This window comes from Aricia agestis, chromosome 22 (genome assembly GCF_905147365.1).
Source record: "Aricia agestis chromosome 22, ilAriAges1.1, whole genome shotgun sequence".
NCBI classification, from domain to species: Eukaryota; Metazoa; Arthropoda; class Insecta; order Lepidoptera; family Lycaenidae; genus Aricia; species Aricia agestis.
Genome location: NC_056427.1, coordinates 4,420,303 through 4,441,125, shown reverse-complemented (window position 1 = coordinate 4,441,125; position 20,823 = coordinate 4,420,303). Strand labels below are relative to the sequence as shown.

The 20,823-nt window shown below is 38.8% G+C and overlaps 3 protein-coding genes across 6 annotated transcripts in view; 1 reads left to right on the top strand and 2 right to left on the bottom strand.

The window, feature by feature from the left end:
* The window catches only part of LOC121738099 (E3 ubiquitin-protein ligase CBL), an 85,498-nt gene extending 76,254 nt beyond the window's left edge, over positions 1 to 9,244 (bottom strand). For all 3 annotated transcript variants that reach the window (XM_042129939.1, XM_042129940.1, XM_042129942.1), the window contains exon 1: positions 8,515 to 9,244. In XM_042129939.1, the coding sequence (XP_041985873.1) occupies positions 8,515 to 9,056 (542 nt within the window). In that variant the 5' untranslated portion in view covers positions 9,057 to 9,244. The remainder of the gene's footprint in view (positions 1 to 8,514) is intronic.
* Positions 9,245 to 9,890: 646 nt separating this feature from the next.
* LOC121738042 lies at positions 9,891 to 16,814 on the bottom strand. 2 transcript variants are annotated; one of them, XM_042129856.1, is made up of 3 exons: positions 16,742 to 16,814; positions 10,511 to 11,417; positions 9,891 to 9,928 (listed from the first exon to the last, which is right to left on the bottom strand). In XM_042129856.1, the coding sequence occupies exon 2, from the start codon at positions 11,415 to 11,417 to the stop codon at positions 10,521 to 10,523; it is 897 nt and encodes a 298-aa protein (XP_041985790.1). In that variant the 5' UTR covers positions 16,742 to 16,814; the 3' UTR covers positions 9,891 to 9,928; positions 10,511 to 10,520. The 2 variants fall into 2 exon arrangements, with proteins under 2 accessions (XP_041985790.1, XP_041985789.1); XM_042129855.1 differs by having other exon boundaries at positions 10,515 to 11,417.
* Positions 14,090 to 16,366, top strand: LOC121738253 (zinc finger MYM-type protein 1-like). The gene is made up of 2 exons (XM_042130206.1): positions 14,090 to 15,986; positions 16,362 to 16,366. Exons 1-2 carry the CDS (start codon positions 14,090 to 14,092, stop codon positions 16,364 to 16,366), a joined length of 1,902 nt encoding a protein of 633 aa, XP_041986140.1.
* Positions 16,815 to 20,823: the final 4,009 nt, after the last annotated feature.

Genomic DNA, 20,823 nt, shown 5'->3' with positions numbered 1-20,823 from the left:
GACGACTCTGACAGTACATCGATTTTATTCCAAAAAGTGTTCATATGGCGTACGGAAAGTGCCATGTATGTTTGTGCTTAAGAATAGCATATATTTTCGTCAACACACGTGACAGGACACTGCACCTGATCACAAGTATATCTCTGTAGTTATCTCTATTGTACAAAGTTACTGATTCAGAACCAGAAGTGAGCAGTTGGATACATTGACACAATAACCGTGTTCCAATTATTGATACATGACTATATTATTCTGTTTAAGTTATCGTATATCACGTAAGTAACAGTTGGCAGGTATGCTCTAAATTCTAATCCATACTAATATTATAAATAAGAAAGTAAGTCTGATTGACTGTCTGTGACATCTTCACGCCCAAACGACTGAACCGATTTTGCTGAAATTTGGCACGGAGATACTTTCGATTTTCGAAATCCCGGAAAATGTACGATTCCCGCGCGACTTGAATTTTGGAGCATTTTGAGTGGCGGGCGTCATCTAGGTACATCATATTCATAACCCTCCTTGTTTCGCCGTAGTCGGTAAAAAAACGAGTCCAAGAAGCGCATGCGATGACAAATTCGTCCGACGCGAGAAAAAAACGACTACCGTACAAATGCACATCCTACATGGCAGGATGCGCGGTTCCCTGGTGTAATGAGCGTCCTGTTGACTCATAGCATGTTATAGCACTGCCAGTGGGTTCCTTGGAGTTCAGGGCTTTTTAATGGGGCCAAAGGTTTGGTAGATGTTCTTAGTTGTTGTTTAACACCATGGAATGTCCAGAACTTTGCCGAAACGGGAAGTGAGGCCCCATTGGGTTTTAGTGGATAGCTTCGGCCTGGGTATATGTGACTTCTCGAGTCACATATACCCAAGCCGATGCGCAAAGCAGTTCCCCATGTAAACAATCCTGTTGGAACGTACATTTGTAGAACAGGTAAAATTTATAATCACCCATTATATTTGCTGGAAATACCTATCCTATGGGATAAATTTCCTCCAAGGCAACTCAGCAATTGTCGAACGGATGAAGGCGTTTTGATCGCTTGCTGAAACGCACCTCAACTAATAAATATTACGATTATAGTTGGGGAGTTTTGGTTGAAAGGTGGGTTTAAAGTTGCTCTAGGTTTTTTTTAATAGTTAGCATCACTGCTCTGCACCAAATTTGGTCTAGTTTTCTAGTACTAACAAGGACAATACTGATAACAGCTATCACTGTTCCGGCTTACGTTATCACAATCGACCGCCTCGTTATCAGTGATAGCGGAAATCGAGTTCATTCATAAATTCTTATGAATCGATGACTACGCCATTAACGAGAAAATCTAACAAAACAGAAAACATGCGAAATTTTGTCTGTCTGTTACCTCTTCACGCCCAAACCGCTACACCGATTTGGTATGGATATACTTTGAGTCCCGGGAAAGGACATAGGATACTTTCTATGCCGGAAAAATGTAGGGTTCTCACGCGATAAATGAATTTTATAACTGGCATCATCTAATTCTCAGATAACTGATAAGTGAACAGAGAAAATCTAACAAAACAGAAAACATGCGAAAGTTTGATCGAGTTTGATAGGCAGAAATCCGTTTCTGCCTATCGGAGTTGCGGGCATCATTTCGTAGACCTAAATATTATCCTACGTACGCCATTTCTATACACTATAGGACTACCTTCTGGTAGACCTTGAATTTGAATTGACCTCTGACGGCAAAAAGTGCGAAAGTTGGAATAAAACATTTTGATCCTTTGTTTTGAAACATGCAAATAAAAGTGCACAGTGTGGACATAGCTATTCAGATATACCTTTGTCAATTCAAAATAATCAAACCACGACTATTCAACTCAAGACAAAATATAGCCCCACCATTTTATTTTCCCTCTTAATTATCCGAACGAGCTCTTGAAACGGGAATTAATTACCAACATACAACAGCCTTTATATCGCGTGACCTGAATATATGTGGGCTGTAACGTAGCCGCAGTAGGTCATATAATATTGTAAATTATTTCCTTTGGTCTTACATTAGGGCCGGTATAAATAGTCAGTAGGTATTCAAGATGCATCTCGGTCTCAAGACACGGTTCAGGCTCTGTGATTGGTTGGCTGTCAAAATTTGGACCAATCACAGAGCCGAACCGTGTCTTGAGACCGGGTCGCATCTTAAGTACTAACTATTTATACCGGCCTAGCTGTACTGAAACAGTTCTAGCTTACGGCCTGGTTACACTGACCGAGTAGAATGGCACTGTCCTGCGTCCAACACTCGGTATGTTTTATATGGACGTGCTCGGTCGAAGGCACTGTCTCGACGCTCTGCTCGATATGAGTAATCAGGCCCTTAGTTTCATCCATTTCAACGGTGAAACTGAACCAAATGATATGCTTAAGCCACTCATAAGTAACGCCTCCTTGGTCCATAGACTTTAGAGCGTGGCTCTTGAGTCTTGACTCGAAAGTCGTTTGTCTGGTTCCCGCGTTGTAAAAATCTTGTGTAATGCAGGCTGATCACCTGATTGTCTGACAAGATGATCCATGCGTCGGATGGGCATATGTAAAGTCCTGTGCCTAATCCTTCGCCCGCGGCCCGTCGTTTCGATCATCCGTCCCACTGGGTTTTGAGAGTAAAGAAAAGAGGTGTACTGCGCACATACTTAGGCACTATAGAAATACTCCCGTAGCTGGTTTCAACAAAACCGGTGCAGTAGACAACATCTTGCAAATCGAACCCACAACTTATGACTCTGACTTAGCAAAACCAGGTAAACCTCCAACAGAACTAAGTTCATATAGACCAATTAGTCTTCTCCCGGTCCTGTCAAAAGTGTTTGAAAAACTATATCTTAGCAGACTTCAACCTATTCTTAAACAAGACAAACTAGTGCTCGACCATCAATTTGGATTTCGAGCAGGGCATTCGACCGTAGAGCAAGTGCATCGAGTTTTTCATAAAATCAGACAGTCGCTCGAAAGGAAACAGTATTGTTCTGCAGTATTTCTGGACGTCCAGCAAGCCTTTGACAGAGTCTGGCACAAGGGTTTGCTATACAAGCTCAAAACACTGCTACCCAACTCTTATTCCTTGATTATGAGATCGTACTTGACCAACAGAAAGTTCCAAGTAAAATATGAAGAAGAAACATCTGAACTATATGACATCCAAGCGTCAGTACCCCAGGGCTCAGTGGTAGGACCAATGCTATACACACTGTACACAGCAGATCTCCCCCAGACTGAAGAAGTGGAAACAGCTACCTTTGCAGACGATACGGCATGCCTTGCTAGTGATAGCGATCCAGAGAAGGCATCTCAAAAATAAATAATTGGCTGAACAAATGGAGAATAAAATCAAGTACCACAAAATCGATACACATTACTTTCACCCTGAGACGAAAAGAATGCTCGCCAGTGCACTTAGGAGGTGAAGTCCTGCCAAAAAGAGACTGTGTAAAGTATCTTGGTATGCACCTGCCCCCCTAGACAAGTGGCAAAACGCTAACGCTAACGCTAGCGCTAACGCTACAAAATGTATGCGATTTGACATAAGTCATCGCTTCGCTAGCGAATACTAATGTCAAATCCATACATTTTGTAGCGGTAGCGTTAGCGTTTTGCCACTTGTCTAGGGGGGCCGGACAAGCGACTTACATGGGCTAAGCACATCAAAGCAAAAAAGAGTGAAGCTAATATGAAATTTAAAGGCTTACTGTGGCTGATAGGTCGCAACTCGCAGCTGTCATTGACCAATAAACTACTTGTATACAAAAGTATTATTAAGCCGATCTGGACTTACGGCATAGAACTCTGGAGCTCCGCAAGTAACTCAAATATAGAAATACTGCAAAGGTTCCAAAACAATGTGCTCAGAACTATAACAAATGTACCATGGTTTATTCGGAACTCAGAAATCCATGAACATCTGCAAATAGACACAATAAAGGAAACTGTAAATTCATACAACAATAAATATAAGAGCAGACTTAAACAACACCAAAATGTGCTTGCGCAAAATCTCCTCAATACTACAGGAGACACTGTTCGCCTTAAAAGGAAACAGATTTTAAACTTGGAATGATGTTCAAGGGAACAACATCCACTTACTCCTATTAAAAGCGACCTCATCAGATTATAGCTTCAACTAAAGCTGATTGCTGATAACAAAAAGGGGGAAAAAAAAAAACTTCTGACTCCTCGGCTCTTAACCACTGAGCCATTGAGGCTACAAGAACCCAAATAGGGTACAGGGTACACGCATCGAACGCCGCCCTAGGGCAACAATCCCTTTGACCCTAATTCCCGGAAGTCGGGTCTTTCGGAATGGCCTAAATTGGGTCTCCGGGTAAATGCGGGAAAATTGTAGCGCAGCTCTTTTATTTCAATTAAAATAAATCTATGTTGTGGCTAAAATAACACGATGATGAAACATGAACATTTAAAATGTCCTTTCACGGGACTCAAAGTTTTTAAAGTGTAATAAAGAATTTGTGAAGTTTGTATAGATAATAGACCTTACGTTACGAGTTTACCTTTTTAGTTTTTGATAAGCATTGTCTTTTAATGTCAAGTTGTCATCGTCATTCTATAAATAATGGCCGTGTTCGTCGGTGTATTTTTGGACAAACCTTTTATTGCGCATGTCCAAAAGATGTCATGGCAACGCCATAATACGAGATTTATTCTCGCGCCTCGTGGCTCGGCTCGCGGCGCGTCTCGCGGCTCGCCTCGTAGCTCGCGCGCGAGTGTAAATCGAGTATAACAAGTTGCTGGTCAAGTCGTAAACAACGTCTTAATTGTTTATACATGAATAATAAAAGCTAAACATAAATACATAAGCCTAAATTGTCTAACAGCCGCACAAATAATTTATTTAACACTATGATAGTGTTTGATTATTTTATTTTGGAAAATATGGATATGGATCACTTGGAAAAATTTAAAAATTTAATTTTTTTTTATGAAATAAGAGGGCAAAAGAGCAAACGGGTCACCTGATGGAAAGCAACTTCCGTCACCCATGGACACTCGTAGCATCAGAAGAGATGCAGGTGCGTTGCCGGCCTTTTAAGAGGGAATAGGGTAACAGGGGAGGGTAGGGATGGGAAGGGAAGGGAATAGGGGAAGTTAGGGAAGGGAATAAGGTAGGGGATTGGGCCTCCGGTAAACTCACTCACTCGGTGAAACACAGCGCAAGCGCTGTTTCACGCCGGTTTTCTGTGAGAGCGTGGTATTTCTCCGGTCGAGCCGGCCCATTCGTGCCGAAGCATGGCTATCCCACTGGTTTGTTCATTGCAACGCCACCAACAATTTGCAATTGGGTTAAATGTCAAGTCGTAAACAGTTGTTGTTGGCATGGCATGACATGATTTGGACATGCGCAATAACTAGGTTTTGCAGCGAATGCGCTAAAAATTACGCCGACGAACACGGCCATTATATCTTTTCATCAGCATGTCCTAAGTCGTATTATTGCTAAAATACGCATACATCTTAGATTTGACACACACACCCACAGGTTGACAACACCTGTACCGCACCTTGTGTTACCGGTTCGCGATCACTGGCGCCAAAGTTTGAAAAAATGTGCAAATATGAAAAATAGCAACAATTTCTAACACCTTACTTGAAAAAGTTGATAATACTTGAAAAAGTAAAACTAAAACTAAATGTACTTATAAAGTTTACTTTGCCCAATATTAGGCAAGTCCAAACCAATGTAGTATTAAATGATGAGAAGATGAATTTAGTAGACAACACTGTATTCTTAGGTATTACACTTGATAGTAAATTACAGTGGGGTCCTCACATTGTTAATCTTGCAGGTAGCCTCAGTTCTGCAGCATATGCAGTCAGAAAAATTAGGGAAATTTCTGACGAAGACACGGCACGATTAGTATATTTTACTTATTTTCATAGTAGCATGTCGTATGGAATCCTTTTATGGGGAAACACTGCCGACATTAATACAATATTTGTGCTGCAGAAGCGAGCCATACGTTCTATTTATAAAATGTCTGCTTTAGAATCTCTGAGAGATAAATTAAAAAAAATTGGTATTCTAACTGTTGCTTCTCAATACATTTTGGATAATGTAATATATGTTAGAAAAAATATAAGTAAATTTAAAGTTAAAAGTGACATTCACTCTAGGAATACTAGAAATAAGCACAAGCTAGATATGCCGGTGATCAGACTTAGTAAAGTCAGATCTTTTAAAGGTCAATGTATACGCCTTTACAAAAAATCCCAGAAAACGTTCAAAATCTTTCCATTAATAAATTTAAAAAAGTAGTTAAAGAATGTTTGTGTACCAAAGCCTATTATAAGGTCAAGGATTTCATAAACGATGGCACACCTTGGGAGTAGGATGGCTTCTTGCAAGGCTCCTTCTTCATTATTATAGGACTTACAATTATGTATGTGGATATTGTATATAATATTTAGTTACAAAATTGTAAACTTTATTTTAAAAGATTAATTTTTTTCTCACTTTTTTTGGTAAAAAAGTGGGCCCCGTGCGAGTTTCTTACGCCGGTTCTTCTCGCCGGGTTAGTTCCCGAACCGGTGGTAGGCATCATGTAGGATATTCTGAAAACATTTATTTTAAATTTATTCAGAAATAAAACAATTTTGATTTGATTTGATAATAATGATTATTAATTCTCCAAAACTCCCTCCATATACAAAAGAAAACATTTACACAATATATTGACTTTGATTTAATGTGTGATGAGAGCTTTGAAACATTAAATGAGTGAGCACACTGAGACGGGCCGTCCCGGGGCTCATCGCAAAAATCCGCCTCCATACAATTTGTATGGAAGCGGAAATCCGCTGTGCCCCGACATAGTGTGCGATACGCGCATCCGCTTCCATACAAATTGTATGGAGGCGGATTTTTGCGATGAGCCCCGGCACGCTGAGCCCCGGCACGGCCCGTCTCGGTGTGCTCAATCCTTAAGGGAGGAGGCAACACATTTCTTTCAAAAGAAAAATTAATTAAACATCAAAATGAGGCATTATGTCGCTTTCATTGATTCAGAGAACAGGACGCAACAAAAGCGTTTAAATAACAAAAGCGTTTAAATAGACGATGTACCCAAAATTGAGATAGTTGGTGCTTGTGTAGAGAGGCAGGGCCTACATTCAGCAGTTGACAGCAACAAGCTTTTTTATATAAAATGCAGGGGGCAAACCTGATGGAAAGCTATCGCCCATGGACACTTGTAACATTAGAAGAGCTGCAGGTGTGTTGCCGATGATGACGCTGCCAATTTCAAGGTTCATTGTACTTTTAACCATATACATAAATACACTTTTTATCCAATAAGGAAGCTAACAAGTATGGGAACATAAATAAAGTACATTGTATAGTACTATTGTTGCCTATGGGAGAAAAAGCCAAGCATAGCTTGTGGGAAAGTAATCAATACTGATTATATAACATTGAGTTTTTTAACAATATGTTTAAAAAACTATAAACTGACTACCCAGGTACTTAAAAATACAAATTGTTGAACAACAAATTACATTTAAATATCACTTGCAGCAGTATAAGGCTCATGACATTGCTCAGCCCAGCAATGCTTTTGTATCTTAAAAACACATTCCTCGCAACACATCTCTGGTGGAAATGCAACCTAACTATTGACACATTATTTGTTAAATACAGGCCAGAAGTTTAGCCATATAGGGCACATTTAGATCATACATAGACTTCCAAAATCATTATTGTCTAGGCTTCATATCTTTGTATTATAGTCGGTTGAAAATCAAATGCAATCTCCAGCAATGTTTAGAAGCTAGCGATTAAACCATTTTTTATCTGAAATTTGGTTTTGGTCTTAAAATCATCATCATCAGTTCAGAGAAGGTTCAAAGACACATAAAGTTTGGAAATCATTAACACACTCAAAACATTTGAGTAAAAAGTATTACGTTCACTCTGCTACTAATTATTAAAATGATATCATAATATTATGAATGAAAAGAGGAAAATAATCAGTTCAATGAAAAATATATATAATCCTTATCTACTCATTGATTAATTAATACAAATTGTCTCAGACAAGCAATGAATTTATAATTTATCAATGTGACTTTGAATGTTCTTTTAGTAACCTTAGGTTATATAAATCCTATATTTACTTATTACCTAAAATTATGAGCTTCATGCCACATGTCAAATATTTTAAGAAATATTGCAACTTGTGGCTCCATTTAATCTCCAAGTATAGCAGCCATTTAATAAAATTATAAAATTCTGTAAACAGTATGACACATGGAAACATAGACGTCAAAAGTTACTTTCCAACACTGCTACTTTTACAGTGATCTCTTCCTGTATCAAATCAACTCACATCACTGTGTACTTTCTGTGAGTGATTTTGTGCACTGTGCACTTGGGCACTATAAAATTACTGCGTAACTTACTTGATTTTGATGAAACTGAAAATTTCTCCAAAACCGATGTGGGAGTTATTATTACTGTATAAAAAGACAGAACTCACCTGTTACCAAAGTTGGTTCGCCAGAAATCAGCCGCGTCGCTCTTCGTGATCCGAAACTGGTCTCCAGCGAAGGTGCCATTGGGAAACATGGCTTTCAGCTCGCTCAGCATATGACTGAAGACCAGACTGAGCTTCGTCAGATTACGACGGTAATGAGAGTTCTCGTCAAACATCTTTTCTTTCCCCTCCTTAAACAACTTAATCGCCTGCTTACACTTCCTAATTAAGTTAATAATAAATATATTAAAGTGTTCATTGTTGTTCAACTCCTGCATGTTGTCCTCGTATTTGTTGTATATAACGCGTAACCGCTGGTACGTGTCCGGTAAAATGTCTAGAATGAATGGTGGACTGTTTTTCAGGTTCATTTTGTGATGCTGACACAGTTTGACGACTTTGTCCATCAACTTCCATGTCTTGTCTAGAGTCTTTTTGTCCGTGGCCAGCTTGGAAGGACACACGGCGTCCGAAATAGCGCCGTGCAGCTTCGTGAATATCGAAGAAATGTTTTTCTGTTGTGATTTGTGCCTTGCTGACGCCATGTTGTAAAGTTCGATGACATACAAAAGAAGCCTAAAACGAACGCACTGAACTCAGAATGCACTCATCACTTGATAATTATGGACTTTTGCGTATGTTTTCTCATTATAACGCATTTGAACCACATTTAAAACACAATTACGAAACACAAAATACACGAACGCTCACTGACACATCCGCGACGCGTATGACAATTGACAGCCATTATCGTTTGACAGCTGAAATCAAAAATGGCGTCCGTAACTTTTTTTACTTGTAATCGGAATAGGACAAGAATAAACTTCATTCAGCCCTTGCTTTTTCGAAACTCTGATTTTTCGAAAATAAAAGTCTTTGGTTCAGCTCTGTAGCTTTAGAAAATATAGAACTTAGATAATGTTTGCAATAAAATAACTGTTTCCAAATTGAAGCAATAACTGCTACAGGTAATAGAAAAATTACCAATGTATTTTCATTTTAAGTATTGTAATGAATAGAAACTAAAATTTTTATTCCTAATAATGCGGAGATCTATGTTAATAATAATACTGTCAATATTTATTTATTTTGTTCATAAATTAAAAAAAAATTGGTACGCTTAGCCATTTGCCACTTGATGAACGTTTATGAAGTTATATAATAGATGGCTCTTTATAACACACGCGTCATGCATGCAAGCTAATTCCAAACATTTGCAACAGATGACGCTAAAAAGAAACACATTTTTTTACTCAACATTATAGTTTATTTTTTAAATAATAACAAAAACAAATTGCATTTATTACATTCTAAAATTATTTTAATCTTCATCCGACTCTTCTGGATCCGGTGTCCGGTGGTCGTAGTTTTTCTTTTTCTAAGCGTTTTCGCGTTTTGTCGTTTCTTGATGTTGGTTCTGAAACAAGTACTTAGTTAGGATATATTTTTACTGCTTTAGTTATAATTTGAAGCTAGTCACAGACGTCATTAAATTGTTATTTTGCTAGCACGATTTACGATTTTAAAGAAATTAATTTCTTATAATCTTGAATTTTAAGGGTCTGTAGCGCCATCTATTGAAACAAGTTTCTACAAAAGTGTAAGTTTTCTTTCTGGCACAGTCAGGTAAGGTCGGTCAAGACTGTTGCTAGTCCTCAAAGACGAAACCAGAATTTGCTTAATAATCTAAATGAAAATTAAGCTAGGTTGGCTACAGATTTCATGCAAATATTATATAGAAATTAGATTGTTAAAGGGGGAACGTTAAAGGATCTTTTACACGTGCAAAAAGGATGTACTATCTGGGAAATTTATGTACTATCTGGGAAATTTACTATCAGCCATGTGATAAAATGTAATTTGTGTGGGTTATGCTGCCAACAGCTCACAACTATAAATTGATGTAGCCCGACTAAATTAAATATAGTAAATTTTCCTTTGAATAAATTTCTCTTACGGTAATATTATAGGTACGTGAAAAATTAGTCACAACAGATACTAACAAACATTTACTTGAACAATCCGATGCATGGATTTTCTTCATGCGTTCTAAACTTCATAATCTTCCCTTTTACCCCAATAATGACATTATCGAAGGCGTCCATAGCGAAAGTATTCACCCCAGTCACATTAAAAGACCCCAGGAGTTTCGCTCTAGAGTTATCAGGGTCAATTTTGAAAAAGTTACTGCTTTCGTCCATGGCGTACACTTCATCTAGACGACTCACGTATACCCCCGTAACTTTGTCTTTAGATAGTCCTATAATATTGACAGGCACACTTTGTCCACTCTTGAGAATGTAAGAGGTTTTCGTTGCTGTAAAATATAAGTTGTTTCTTGTATCTGCAACCAAACCGTGCCCATTTGGTATGTCTTGGAAACTTTCTTGTATGTTCCCATTGTTGGTGATTCTCTGGACTCTATTCTGGGGCCATGTAGCTATATACATAACTGTTCCTTCATGTGTTAAAGCTATATACATCACGTCTTCTCCCGTAGCGGTATATGGCTCTATGATATCATCTTTTAGCTTATATACCCCGTTATCAGTCGCGATGTAGACTATGTCATTTAGGTTATCAACACATGTGGACTGGCCTAAGCCAGTGACTTTGATTCCTTCAATATCCCATCCAGCATGTAAAACTTGGAGACTCATCTTCATATTGTCGCTTATGAGTGTAAAGTATATATTTTCTGTCTGCCAATGGACGGCCATATCAGCAGGAATACCGTCTATGTTTTTTACTTCGTCCAAAGTATAATATGCATTGTTCAGATGTAACAAATTGGAGCATTGTTTTGTTTTATCGTTCAACTGGTAGAGATCTTTCCTTGTGATGACTGGAGTTGTTAAAGTTGTAGAAATTATTCCAAGTACTAGTAAAATGATGAGCTTCGCCATCTGAAAGGTTAATTTTGAGGTTAAATTTCTTATAACAAATAATAACATCGCTGCTTACTTTTATAGTGAACTCTATAATGACACATACATCCCCCTAAGCCCTAAATTATCACTTTGTTTGGTTGTATAACCAAGGATAGCCTAGCTAGATTCTTTTCTCTCCTGAACAACAAACAATTTTTGAACCTATAGAATTTTAACACAATAATTATGAACTTTAAAAGGAACGTGTTTTTAAAATCGGTTCAGTAGATCCAGATTTTACAGGAAAGGTCACAATCTTTGTAAAAACAAATGAATACTTATTAATTATTGTCAGTCTTGCTAAAACTCGAGAATGGCTGAACCGATCTGGCAAATTTTAGTCTTGAAATATTCGTGAAAGTCATAAATGAAGTCATATCAGGGAATGTAAGGAAGGTTTATACAGTGGCGTAGCGTGGGTGGGGCGGAGGGGGCGGCCCGCCCCGGGCGGCAGTCCGCGGGGGCGGCAAAAAATGTCGCCGGTGAATTGGAAAAAATCCCGATGTGTTTCATTGCTCTTCCTACATCCGCCTGACTCTGTTTTTGTCATTTTTTTTGTTTGTACATAAATTTGGGTTCTACAGTTTTATTATATGTACTAGCTGTCCCGGCAAACGTTGTTTTGCCATATAAAGTACTCCGCCCGCGTGGATGTCGGTTACCGCTGCAAAAAGCCTACCCAGGAAAGACTCGGTCAGCAAAATGATTCCCAGGTCAATTCACAGACTCCGACACTAACATCGACGACGCAGTCATTATTCGCAGGCTGCACACAACACAAATAATTATTGTCTTCCTCCCGTACGCGCACCCCCGCCTTGGTGACGCCCACGGCCCACTATCGTAATATTTTAATTTCGCCATAACTTCAAAATGAAACGTCCAATTTTAATCATTCAAAGACCAAATATTATCTACATAAACTGTACTTAGTGATAAAATAATTTATTTTGATAAGGATTAATAGCATGAGTAAAATAAACGCGTTTAAATGTAGTCCAAAAAAAATTAAAGATTTTTAAATAATTAAATGGTTATTGTGCCTCACTCGACATAGATAGGTATAGTGTGTCGCGGACTTTTTTGTAGATATTTATAAGATCTACAATTACTTAGAACATTTTACGGTTCTATCTTTTATAGTTTAGGCAGCGTACGCAAAATAAGTAACTTTTCTGGTTGATTTTTTGCACCTTGCGTCCGAAAAACCCAAATATCTTACGGAACCCTATTTTTCTCCAAAATAAAATGTAGCCTATGTTCCTGTTCCAGTATCCTCCATCATCCATTATTGATATTACCTACTTATAAAGAATTCGCTCAGCAACAGCACGCACAATGCGACGTTGCCTGTTTTCGCACATCGCATCAGCGGAACGGAACGGCAACAACGCGCGCTGGCCACGTGCAATTGTTTTTGTTTATGTTTGTTTTAGAATTTAGTGCATCGTGAAGTACCGTTACGCAATCACGCATTATTTTTGTTTCGCGAGAGTTTCAGATTCGGAACGAAAGTCATTTCGATTGTGTTTCGATCGTTTAAATACTGTTGAATCTTCTAAAACTAAACATTAGAACTTCACCCAACCTTTGAACTAGTTTTTGAAAATGAAAAGAGTCAAAGAAAGCGGTGCCAAATTCCGCAAAAAAAGGGCTAAGAAAGAAGCAGATGCGAAGAAGTCTCAAGGTGCATTACTGAAATATTTCAGTTCCAGTTCTGGTTCGAAAGCCACGTTAACGTCTTCGGTGGCATCCTCATCCTGCAGCAGCGGAAGTGATTCCAGTGTAAGTACCTAGGTATATGATTCTTCCATCTAGAATCGTGCGTGGTCTAGAATTACTCCTGTTATTACTTATTTTAGACATAACAAGTATGGGTTGGGTCGCAATAAATTGCAAGGTTGTAATTTTTACTTTCTAGTGAACGAAGTATAGAGGAAGTATTTATAATCGTAAAAAAAATCGAAGTTGAGATTTTGATTGGGATAGGTTCTCTCTCTATCTACACTCGAGAGCAATGAATCCGGGTCGGGGTCGCTTGGAGCGCCTTGGGGAATCCTAAAAGTCTCGGAGACTGGGAGTGCTAGCTTGATATAGTTACTGTTATTTAGAGAGTATTATATGATCTAATAAACACAATATATTACATCAATCTAGCATTCTTAGTTTCCGAGATTTTTGGGATTCTTTAAGGTGCTTTGGGCGGCCCTGACCCGGATTCATTGCTCTCGAGTGTATATCGTTAACCGAGTCCGAAAAACTAAAAAAATCAAAATGTGTAGGTATGTATGTATGTGCGTATGTACTAGTATATCTGTTTTCAGTTGTCAGCTCTAGAGCCTTAACCGCTGAACCAAATCGGATGAAATTTTATATTAGGGGATGTTTATTGTATTCATGGGAATACATAACTTATTTTACAGGAACAAGAAGAAGACGTGCCTGCCGTCGCAGTTGAAAGTCGTTCTGGTCCCACCACAGAGCAGGGTCAAGACGAAATCGACTCACCAGAAGTATCTCAAACATCTAGTCATAAGCCTGCAGAAAAAGTGAATGTTGCCAAAAAAGACATAATTGAAATCGTGCCTTTTGCTCCTGCCGAAGCCAAAGATGTGAATCTCGACGATGTAGGTTGCTGGCCTTCTCCTATGACCGACGAAGTCAGAACACTTCTAGTACGTCGCGGATCTGACTTAGTACAGCACATCGATTGCAAATTTGCCGATGTTGTTCGCTCAGGGACTTCAACGAAAGGCGGTACCCGAAAACTAACCAAAGAGTGGTTCTACAAACCATTATCTAACGGCGAAAAGGTTCTCCGAACATGGATGGTGTACTCGCCTTCGAAGCAATCCTTGTATTGTTTTTGTTGCAAGCTGTTTGGCAATTCCGACTCAAACTTCGCATCTGAAGAAGGATTCAACAAATGGTGGAAGCTAAATCCAAGAATCGGAGACCATGAAAATAGCCCGGGCCATGAGCAGAGCTTCTTGAAATGGAAGGAGTTGGAAGTTCGCCTGAACCGTAAAGCAACCATCGATCAGAAACAACAAGAAGTTTTCGAAAGTGAGGTGAAGAAGTGGAGGGATGTACTGTACAGGTTGCTGAACATTATCCAGTTCTTAGCCAAACAGAATCTGGCCTTCAGAGGACATCGAGAAGACATTCGAGGAGATGATAGTGGCAATCGCGGGAACTTTCTGGAGTTAGTGCACCTCCTAGCTAAATATGACCCTCTTCTAATGGAACACCTGACAAAGATAAAGCTGGGAGCAAGAGTCCCAGTTTCGTATCTATCTCCAGAAACCCAGAATGAATTTATAAACTTACTGGGACAGCAAGTTCGATCCACCATCATCCGTCGTATTCAAGAAGCTAAATATTATTGCGTAATCTTCGACAGTACACCAGACATCTCCCACAATGACCAAATGAGCCAAGTTCTGCGATACGTACATATCGAAGGAGAAAAAGTCGCCGTGGTTGAATCTTTCATCGACTTCTTTGAACCAAAAGGAAAAAATGCAGAAGATCTCAGCAACGATATAATCGCGAAGATAACATCAGACGGACTGGACATACAGAATCTGAGAGGACAGGCTTACGACAATGCTGCCACAATGTCAGGGATCCACAATGGAGTTCAAGCCCGGATTAAAGCCCTGAATCCGAAAGCTACATTCGTTGCATGCACAAACCACTCACTAAACTTGGCTGGGGTACACGCTGCTTCTGAATCAGTGAATTCCGTGACGTTTTTTGGAACTCTGGAGAAGCTATTTGCCTTCTTTTCTGCATCAACTGCTCGATGGAACGCTTTGGTTGCCGTCACAGGTCAAGCAGTGAAACGAGTCACTGAAACGCGCTGGAGCGCTAGACATGTAGCTGTCAAGATGCTTAAAAATAAGTTTGAGTTAGTTCTTGAGGTACTGGAAGAATTAACAGATTCATCTCAAACTTCCGAAACAAGATCAGGAGCCAGTCTTCTCCTGACAGCCATGCAGTCCTTTAACTTCCTAACTTTTCTTGGCTTTTGGGCTGCAGTGCTACCTGAAGTAGATGACGCACAGATTTACCTGCAGCAACGAGGACTAAGTGTCGATAAGTGTACTCAGAAACTCTGCGCTTTAAAAACCCTCCTAGTGGAAAGTAGAGACCGTTTCGTCCAAGACGCAATCGACTTTGCTAAGACTCTCTGCGAAAAACTCGGAATCGAACTAAAAACGAGAAGAATTCGCAGGAAAAGACGCATGCATGATGATGAATCTTTTGAAGATGCAGCTTTGTCTCACGAGCAGGAACTCCGTCGAGAGGTGTTCGCATCATTTGACAAGATCATTCAAGAAATGACGACTCGATTCCAGCAAATTCAAGAAATATCGGACAAGTTCGGATTTTTGACGCCAGCGAATCTTTTGGACAGCAAGTACGAGTGTGATCTTTCCCATGTATTAGAAGACATCGACAAAGACGAGTTTCAGATGGAGCGGAAGCGTCTTCAGCAGTTTGTTGCCAGTTCTGAATCAGAGGAAGATAATATAAGGGGTAAAGGACCACTGGAGCTCCTCCAGTTCATTCAAAAACTGAATCTCGGAATTTCGGTTCCAAATATAATCATCTTGATTCGTATATATTTGACTTTGGCGATTAGTGTTGCAAGTTGTGAGCGAAGCTTTTCGAAGTTGAAGCTAATAAAAAATTACCTCAGATCTGCTATGAGCTCCGCTAGACTATCAAACTTGGCTATATTGTCGATTGAACAAGAATTGGCTGCAAATATTGATTTTGACAAAGTTATTTCTGACTTCGCTGCTCAAAAGGCCCGTAGAATCCGCTTGTAAAATCGCTCATCCTATTTTACCTTCAATAAAAGATACTTCATTGCCTGTGAAATTTAATTTAATTTGAGGACCTATACAGGGTGATTTTGAAATCGTAAACCAAATTTTAACAGTGGCTTTTACTCATGATACTGAACAACTTTTGTTCTACAACTTTGCTGAATTCTGAAAAAAAAAATTGGACTTTGTATGGAGCCTTGACATATCAGCTGACCGATCTCCATACAAAGTTCAAATTTTTTTATTGTCCAAAAAATTTTTTCTTTGTGCAAGTTTTCAGTATCATGAGTAGAAGCCACTGTTGAAATTTGGTTTAAGATTTCAAAATCACCCTGTAGAATGGGGGCGGCAAAATGGGTCTCCCGCTCCGGGCGCCGAGATGGCACGCTACGCCACTGGGTTTATATTATTAGAAGTGATAAGTGCATCGTATTATCTAGTAAAAATATATCTATTTACCTTTTTACAAATTTAAGCGCCGCTTAAACTTTAATCATTACACGACTGTTCCTCACAATGACAATAAGCACACTAAATGATATCAGCCGCATTTATACACAATATCAAGAAACAGTTATGTGTAAAATAAACAATTATTATAAACAATACTTGGAATTATAAATAATTGGAAATATGAATTCCAGTTGTATGATCCGGACATAGTTTTGATACATTATATTATTAAGTATAAACATTGTAAAATAATTATGAACTTACTTAATTACAAACCGAAATATTCTATGAACTGATTTAGATGAAATTTCGCATGAGGATACTTTCAGTTATGGAAAAATGTGCGGTTCTCACGATATAATTGAATTTCGACGAACGTGTATAATACTATAGATTAGATACTGTTTGTTAACAAAAAAAATATATTATTTAAGTAAGTAGATATAACAGCCGAACGTATAACCTCCTCCTTTTGGATGTCGGTTAAAAAAACAAGTTGTACTCCTTATAACAACTTAAATCACATGAAAATGCCAAACTTCATGTAATTCGGTTCAGTGGTTTTGGCGTGAAGAGGTGACAACAAGACAGACACTTTGCATAACATTAAGCGCCTATGTAATACATGATACTAAGCCTGTGACATGTGTTGCTATTTTATTTTCACAGGCGTTTAATATTATTTTTTCCGTATTTTACGTCTTATTCTTTCAAATTTCCAACATAGATACTATATAGGTAAACTTATCATACAAACTACCTTTACCCTTTACTTAAACCCTATTCAAGATTGAGTGGGGTTAAGGTACGCGCATACTATTCCGAGCCGCAATGCTCATTGCTCAAATCGCTTCGAGTAAAATCCAGGGGCAGACCTTCGTAATTTTAATGTAAAAGCTGTTCGGTGTAAGTATGCCTTATTATGGTAAGAACGACCAGACTATGGAGTTTGGGTTGCGGTTACTATAGAGCTTGGGAAGTATCAAGACGTGTATAGTCGCACGCACACAAACACCGTGCCGAACACATACACACCTTGAAGTGACGCCGCGTTAAAGTAAAAAACCGTGTTGGATATTTCAACCGGTCCGGCCGGCCTCTCATAGAAAACAAGTAATGGAACAGCAAAAAATGGAAAGGGTGTAAGCGACAAAATGGTTTTTGTCGTGTAATTTAAAAACCATAAATACATTTCATAAAAGCTATAAGCAAATGAAAGTGTATGCTTGAACCAATTTATGTACAAATTTTGGAAGCCTAAATCACTCTCCTCTGTTGGCAAAATAGGAATCTCTTTTTTCACAGAGCTCTTTTTGATTGATTATTCTGTGTTATAAAAGTTGACCAATCGTGTTATGATATGGGTAATTCAAAGACAAAGACATGATGAATACTGAAAATGAACGTTAATTTCTTACTTTAGTCATTGCTGAGAAAAATCGATATCGCACCTTTCCTGTCACGGTTAGTATTATTTCGCCCTGCGCTCCACCCCGCTGCGGCTTGGCATAACATGCTCTCATCTTAAGAGAGACATCATTTTTCAACGATCACGCTATAATGAATGGTGCCTTACCAGTCTTGTCACTATCGTTTATAATTTTAAAATCGACCTTAAAATATAAGTGGTAGAGTTCAAAATATAACACGTAGAGCAAATGTATGCATCAGGAGGGTCACCTTAATTTAAGCATATTTATGGAAATAAGTGTAACAAAATAGTGTTGTAGATTTCCATAAAATCCATACTAATATTATAAATGCGAAAGTGTGTCTGTCTGTCTGTTACCCCTTCACGCCCAAACCGCTGCCGCGCTGAAACGATTTTGCTGAAAATATTTCCGAGATAAAAATTAAAAAGTAAGTATCCTTTATCTTTCCTAGGATTCAAACATGCATAAAGCTAGTATGAAGTAAACATCCTCTGAGAAAGGATTTTTGATACATTTCACCCCTATTAAGGGTATAAAATAGGGGATGAAAGATTGTACTTTTTAACGTGAGCGAAGCCGCGGGCAAAAGCTAATATTACATACGTGTCGAATTGATAACCTCCTTTTTTGAAGTCGGTTAGCAAAATTTTTTCCCTGGTCAAGCCGCATCCATCACCATCCTTCATTTAAAGTTATCTAGTTAATTTTAACTGGCTACATCTTAACCGGGTTAAGTGTTCGCTAACCGGTTAAAATTCAGATTTCACGATGACCTGCTTAACTGAATGGTTAAACGGTCAACGAGCGGTAAGTCAGCCGATTGTAAGTGATTCGCAGTTGGCTAGTTAAATGAAAAACGGATGAGGATATTTTATGTTATGCGCAAAATACTTTTTAAGTTTTGCTCATAAATACTTCTTAAGTTTTGCAACATTACACAATCTGTGAAACTTTCAACTCTCTAGCTATCACTGTTCTTGAGATACAGCCTGGAGACAGACTGTCGGACAGACAGACGGACAGACAGACGGACAGACAGACGGACAGACAAACGGACAGACAAACGGAGAGACTGACGGACTCACAGACATCGAAGTCTCAGTAATAGGGTTCCGTTTTTACCCTTTGGGTACGGAACCCTAAAAACGGGTCCCTATTACTAAGACTTCGATGTCTGTCCGTCAGTCTGTCCGTCTGTCTGTCTATATAAGTGGGAGAGCCATGCTTCGGCACGAATGGGCCGGCTCGACCGGATAAATACCACGTTCTCACAGAAAACCGGCGTGAAACAGCGCTTGCGCTGTGTTTCGCCGAGTGAGTGAGTTTACCGGAGGCCCAATCCCCTACCCCATTCCCTATCCTACCCTTCCCTATTCCCTTCCCTTCCCTACCCTCCCCTATTACCCTATTCCCTCTTAAAAGGCCGGCAACGCACATGCAGCTCTTCTGATGCTGCGAGTGTCCATGGGCGACGGAAGTTGCTTTCCATCAGGTGACCCGTTTGCTCGTTTGCCCCCTTATTTCATAAAAAAAAAGGCTGTATCTCAAGAACCGCTATAGCTAGACTTCTGAAATTTTCACAGATTATGTATTTCTATTGCCGCTATAACAAAAATACTAAAATTAAGATATAAGGGGGGCTCCCATACAAGAAACGTTATTTTTTGCCCTTTTTTGCTCGTATATCAATAATGGCAACAGCTAGGCACTTGAAATTTACATAAAGGCCTTAGTTATACGTCTATTTTAATTATTAATAATAATATTTGAATAAAATAAAAAAATAACATGTACAAAAAAAAACAATTTTTGGCCTATTTTTCCTCTATAATGGTACGGAACCATTCATGCGCGAGTCTGACTCTCACTTGGCAAATTTTTACCCTTTGGGCACGGATAACTAAAAAGTAATTTATAGATGTTATACTGGCCTGGCCATAAATACTGTTACTAGTAAAAATAAACAAAATATTACATTCGAATTTGGATTCTGTAATTTTTATAATATGTTTGTTTATTGTGATAATTGTTTTACTGTTTTTCATTTAAGTACCTATAACTATCTTGCCACTGCTTGGGCATGTAGTATCGTATGTCCTTTCCCGAATTCAAAGTATCTTCATACCAAATTTAAACAAAATCGGCTCAACGGTTTGGGCGTAAATAGATAACAGACAGACAGACAGACACACATTCACATTTTTATAAATGTGAATATTAGCACGGATTATAGATTTTTTTTTATGAAATAAGAGGGCAAACGAGCAAACGGGTCACCTGATGGAAAGCAACTTCCGTCGCCCATGGACACTCGCAGCATCAGAAGAGCTGCAAGTGCGTTGCCGGCCTTTAAAGAGGGAATAGGGTAATAGGGGAGGGTAGGGAAGGGAAGGGAATAGGGGAGGGTAGGGAAGGGAATAGGGTAGGGGATTGGCAACACAGCGCAAACGCTGTTTCACGCCGGTTTTCTGTGAGAACGTGGTATTTCTCCGGTCGAGCCGGCCCATTTGTGCCGAAGCATGGCTCTCCCACGTATAAAAATATACAAATAGTAACATCTATTGCCAAATAATTAACTATTATTCCACACAAACCTAAATAGTAAATATACTTAAACAAACCCACAAGCTAAATTAATACGAATTTCCAAAATCA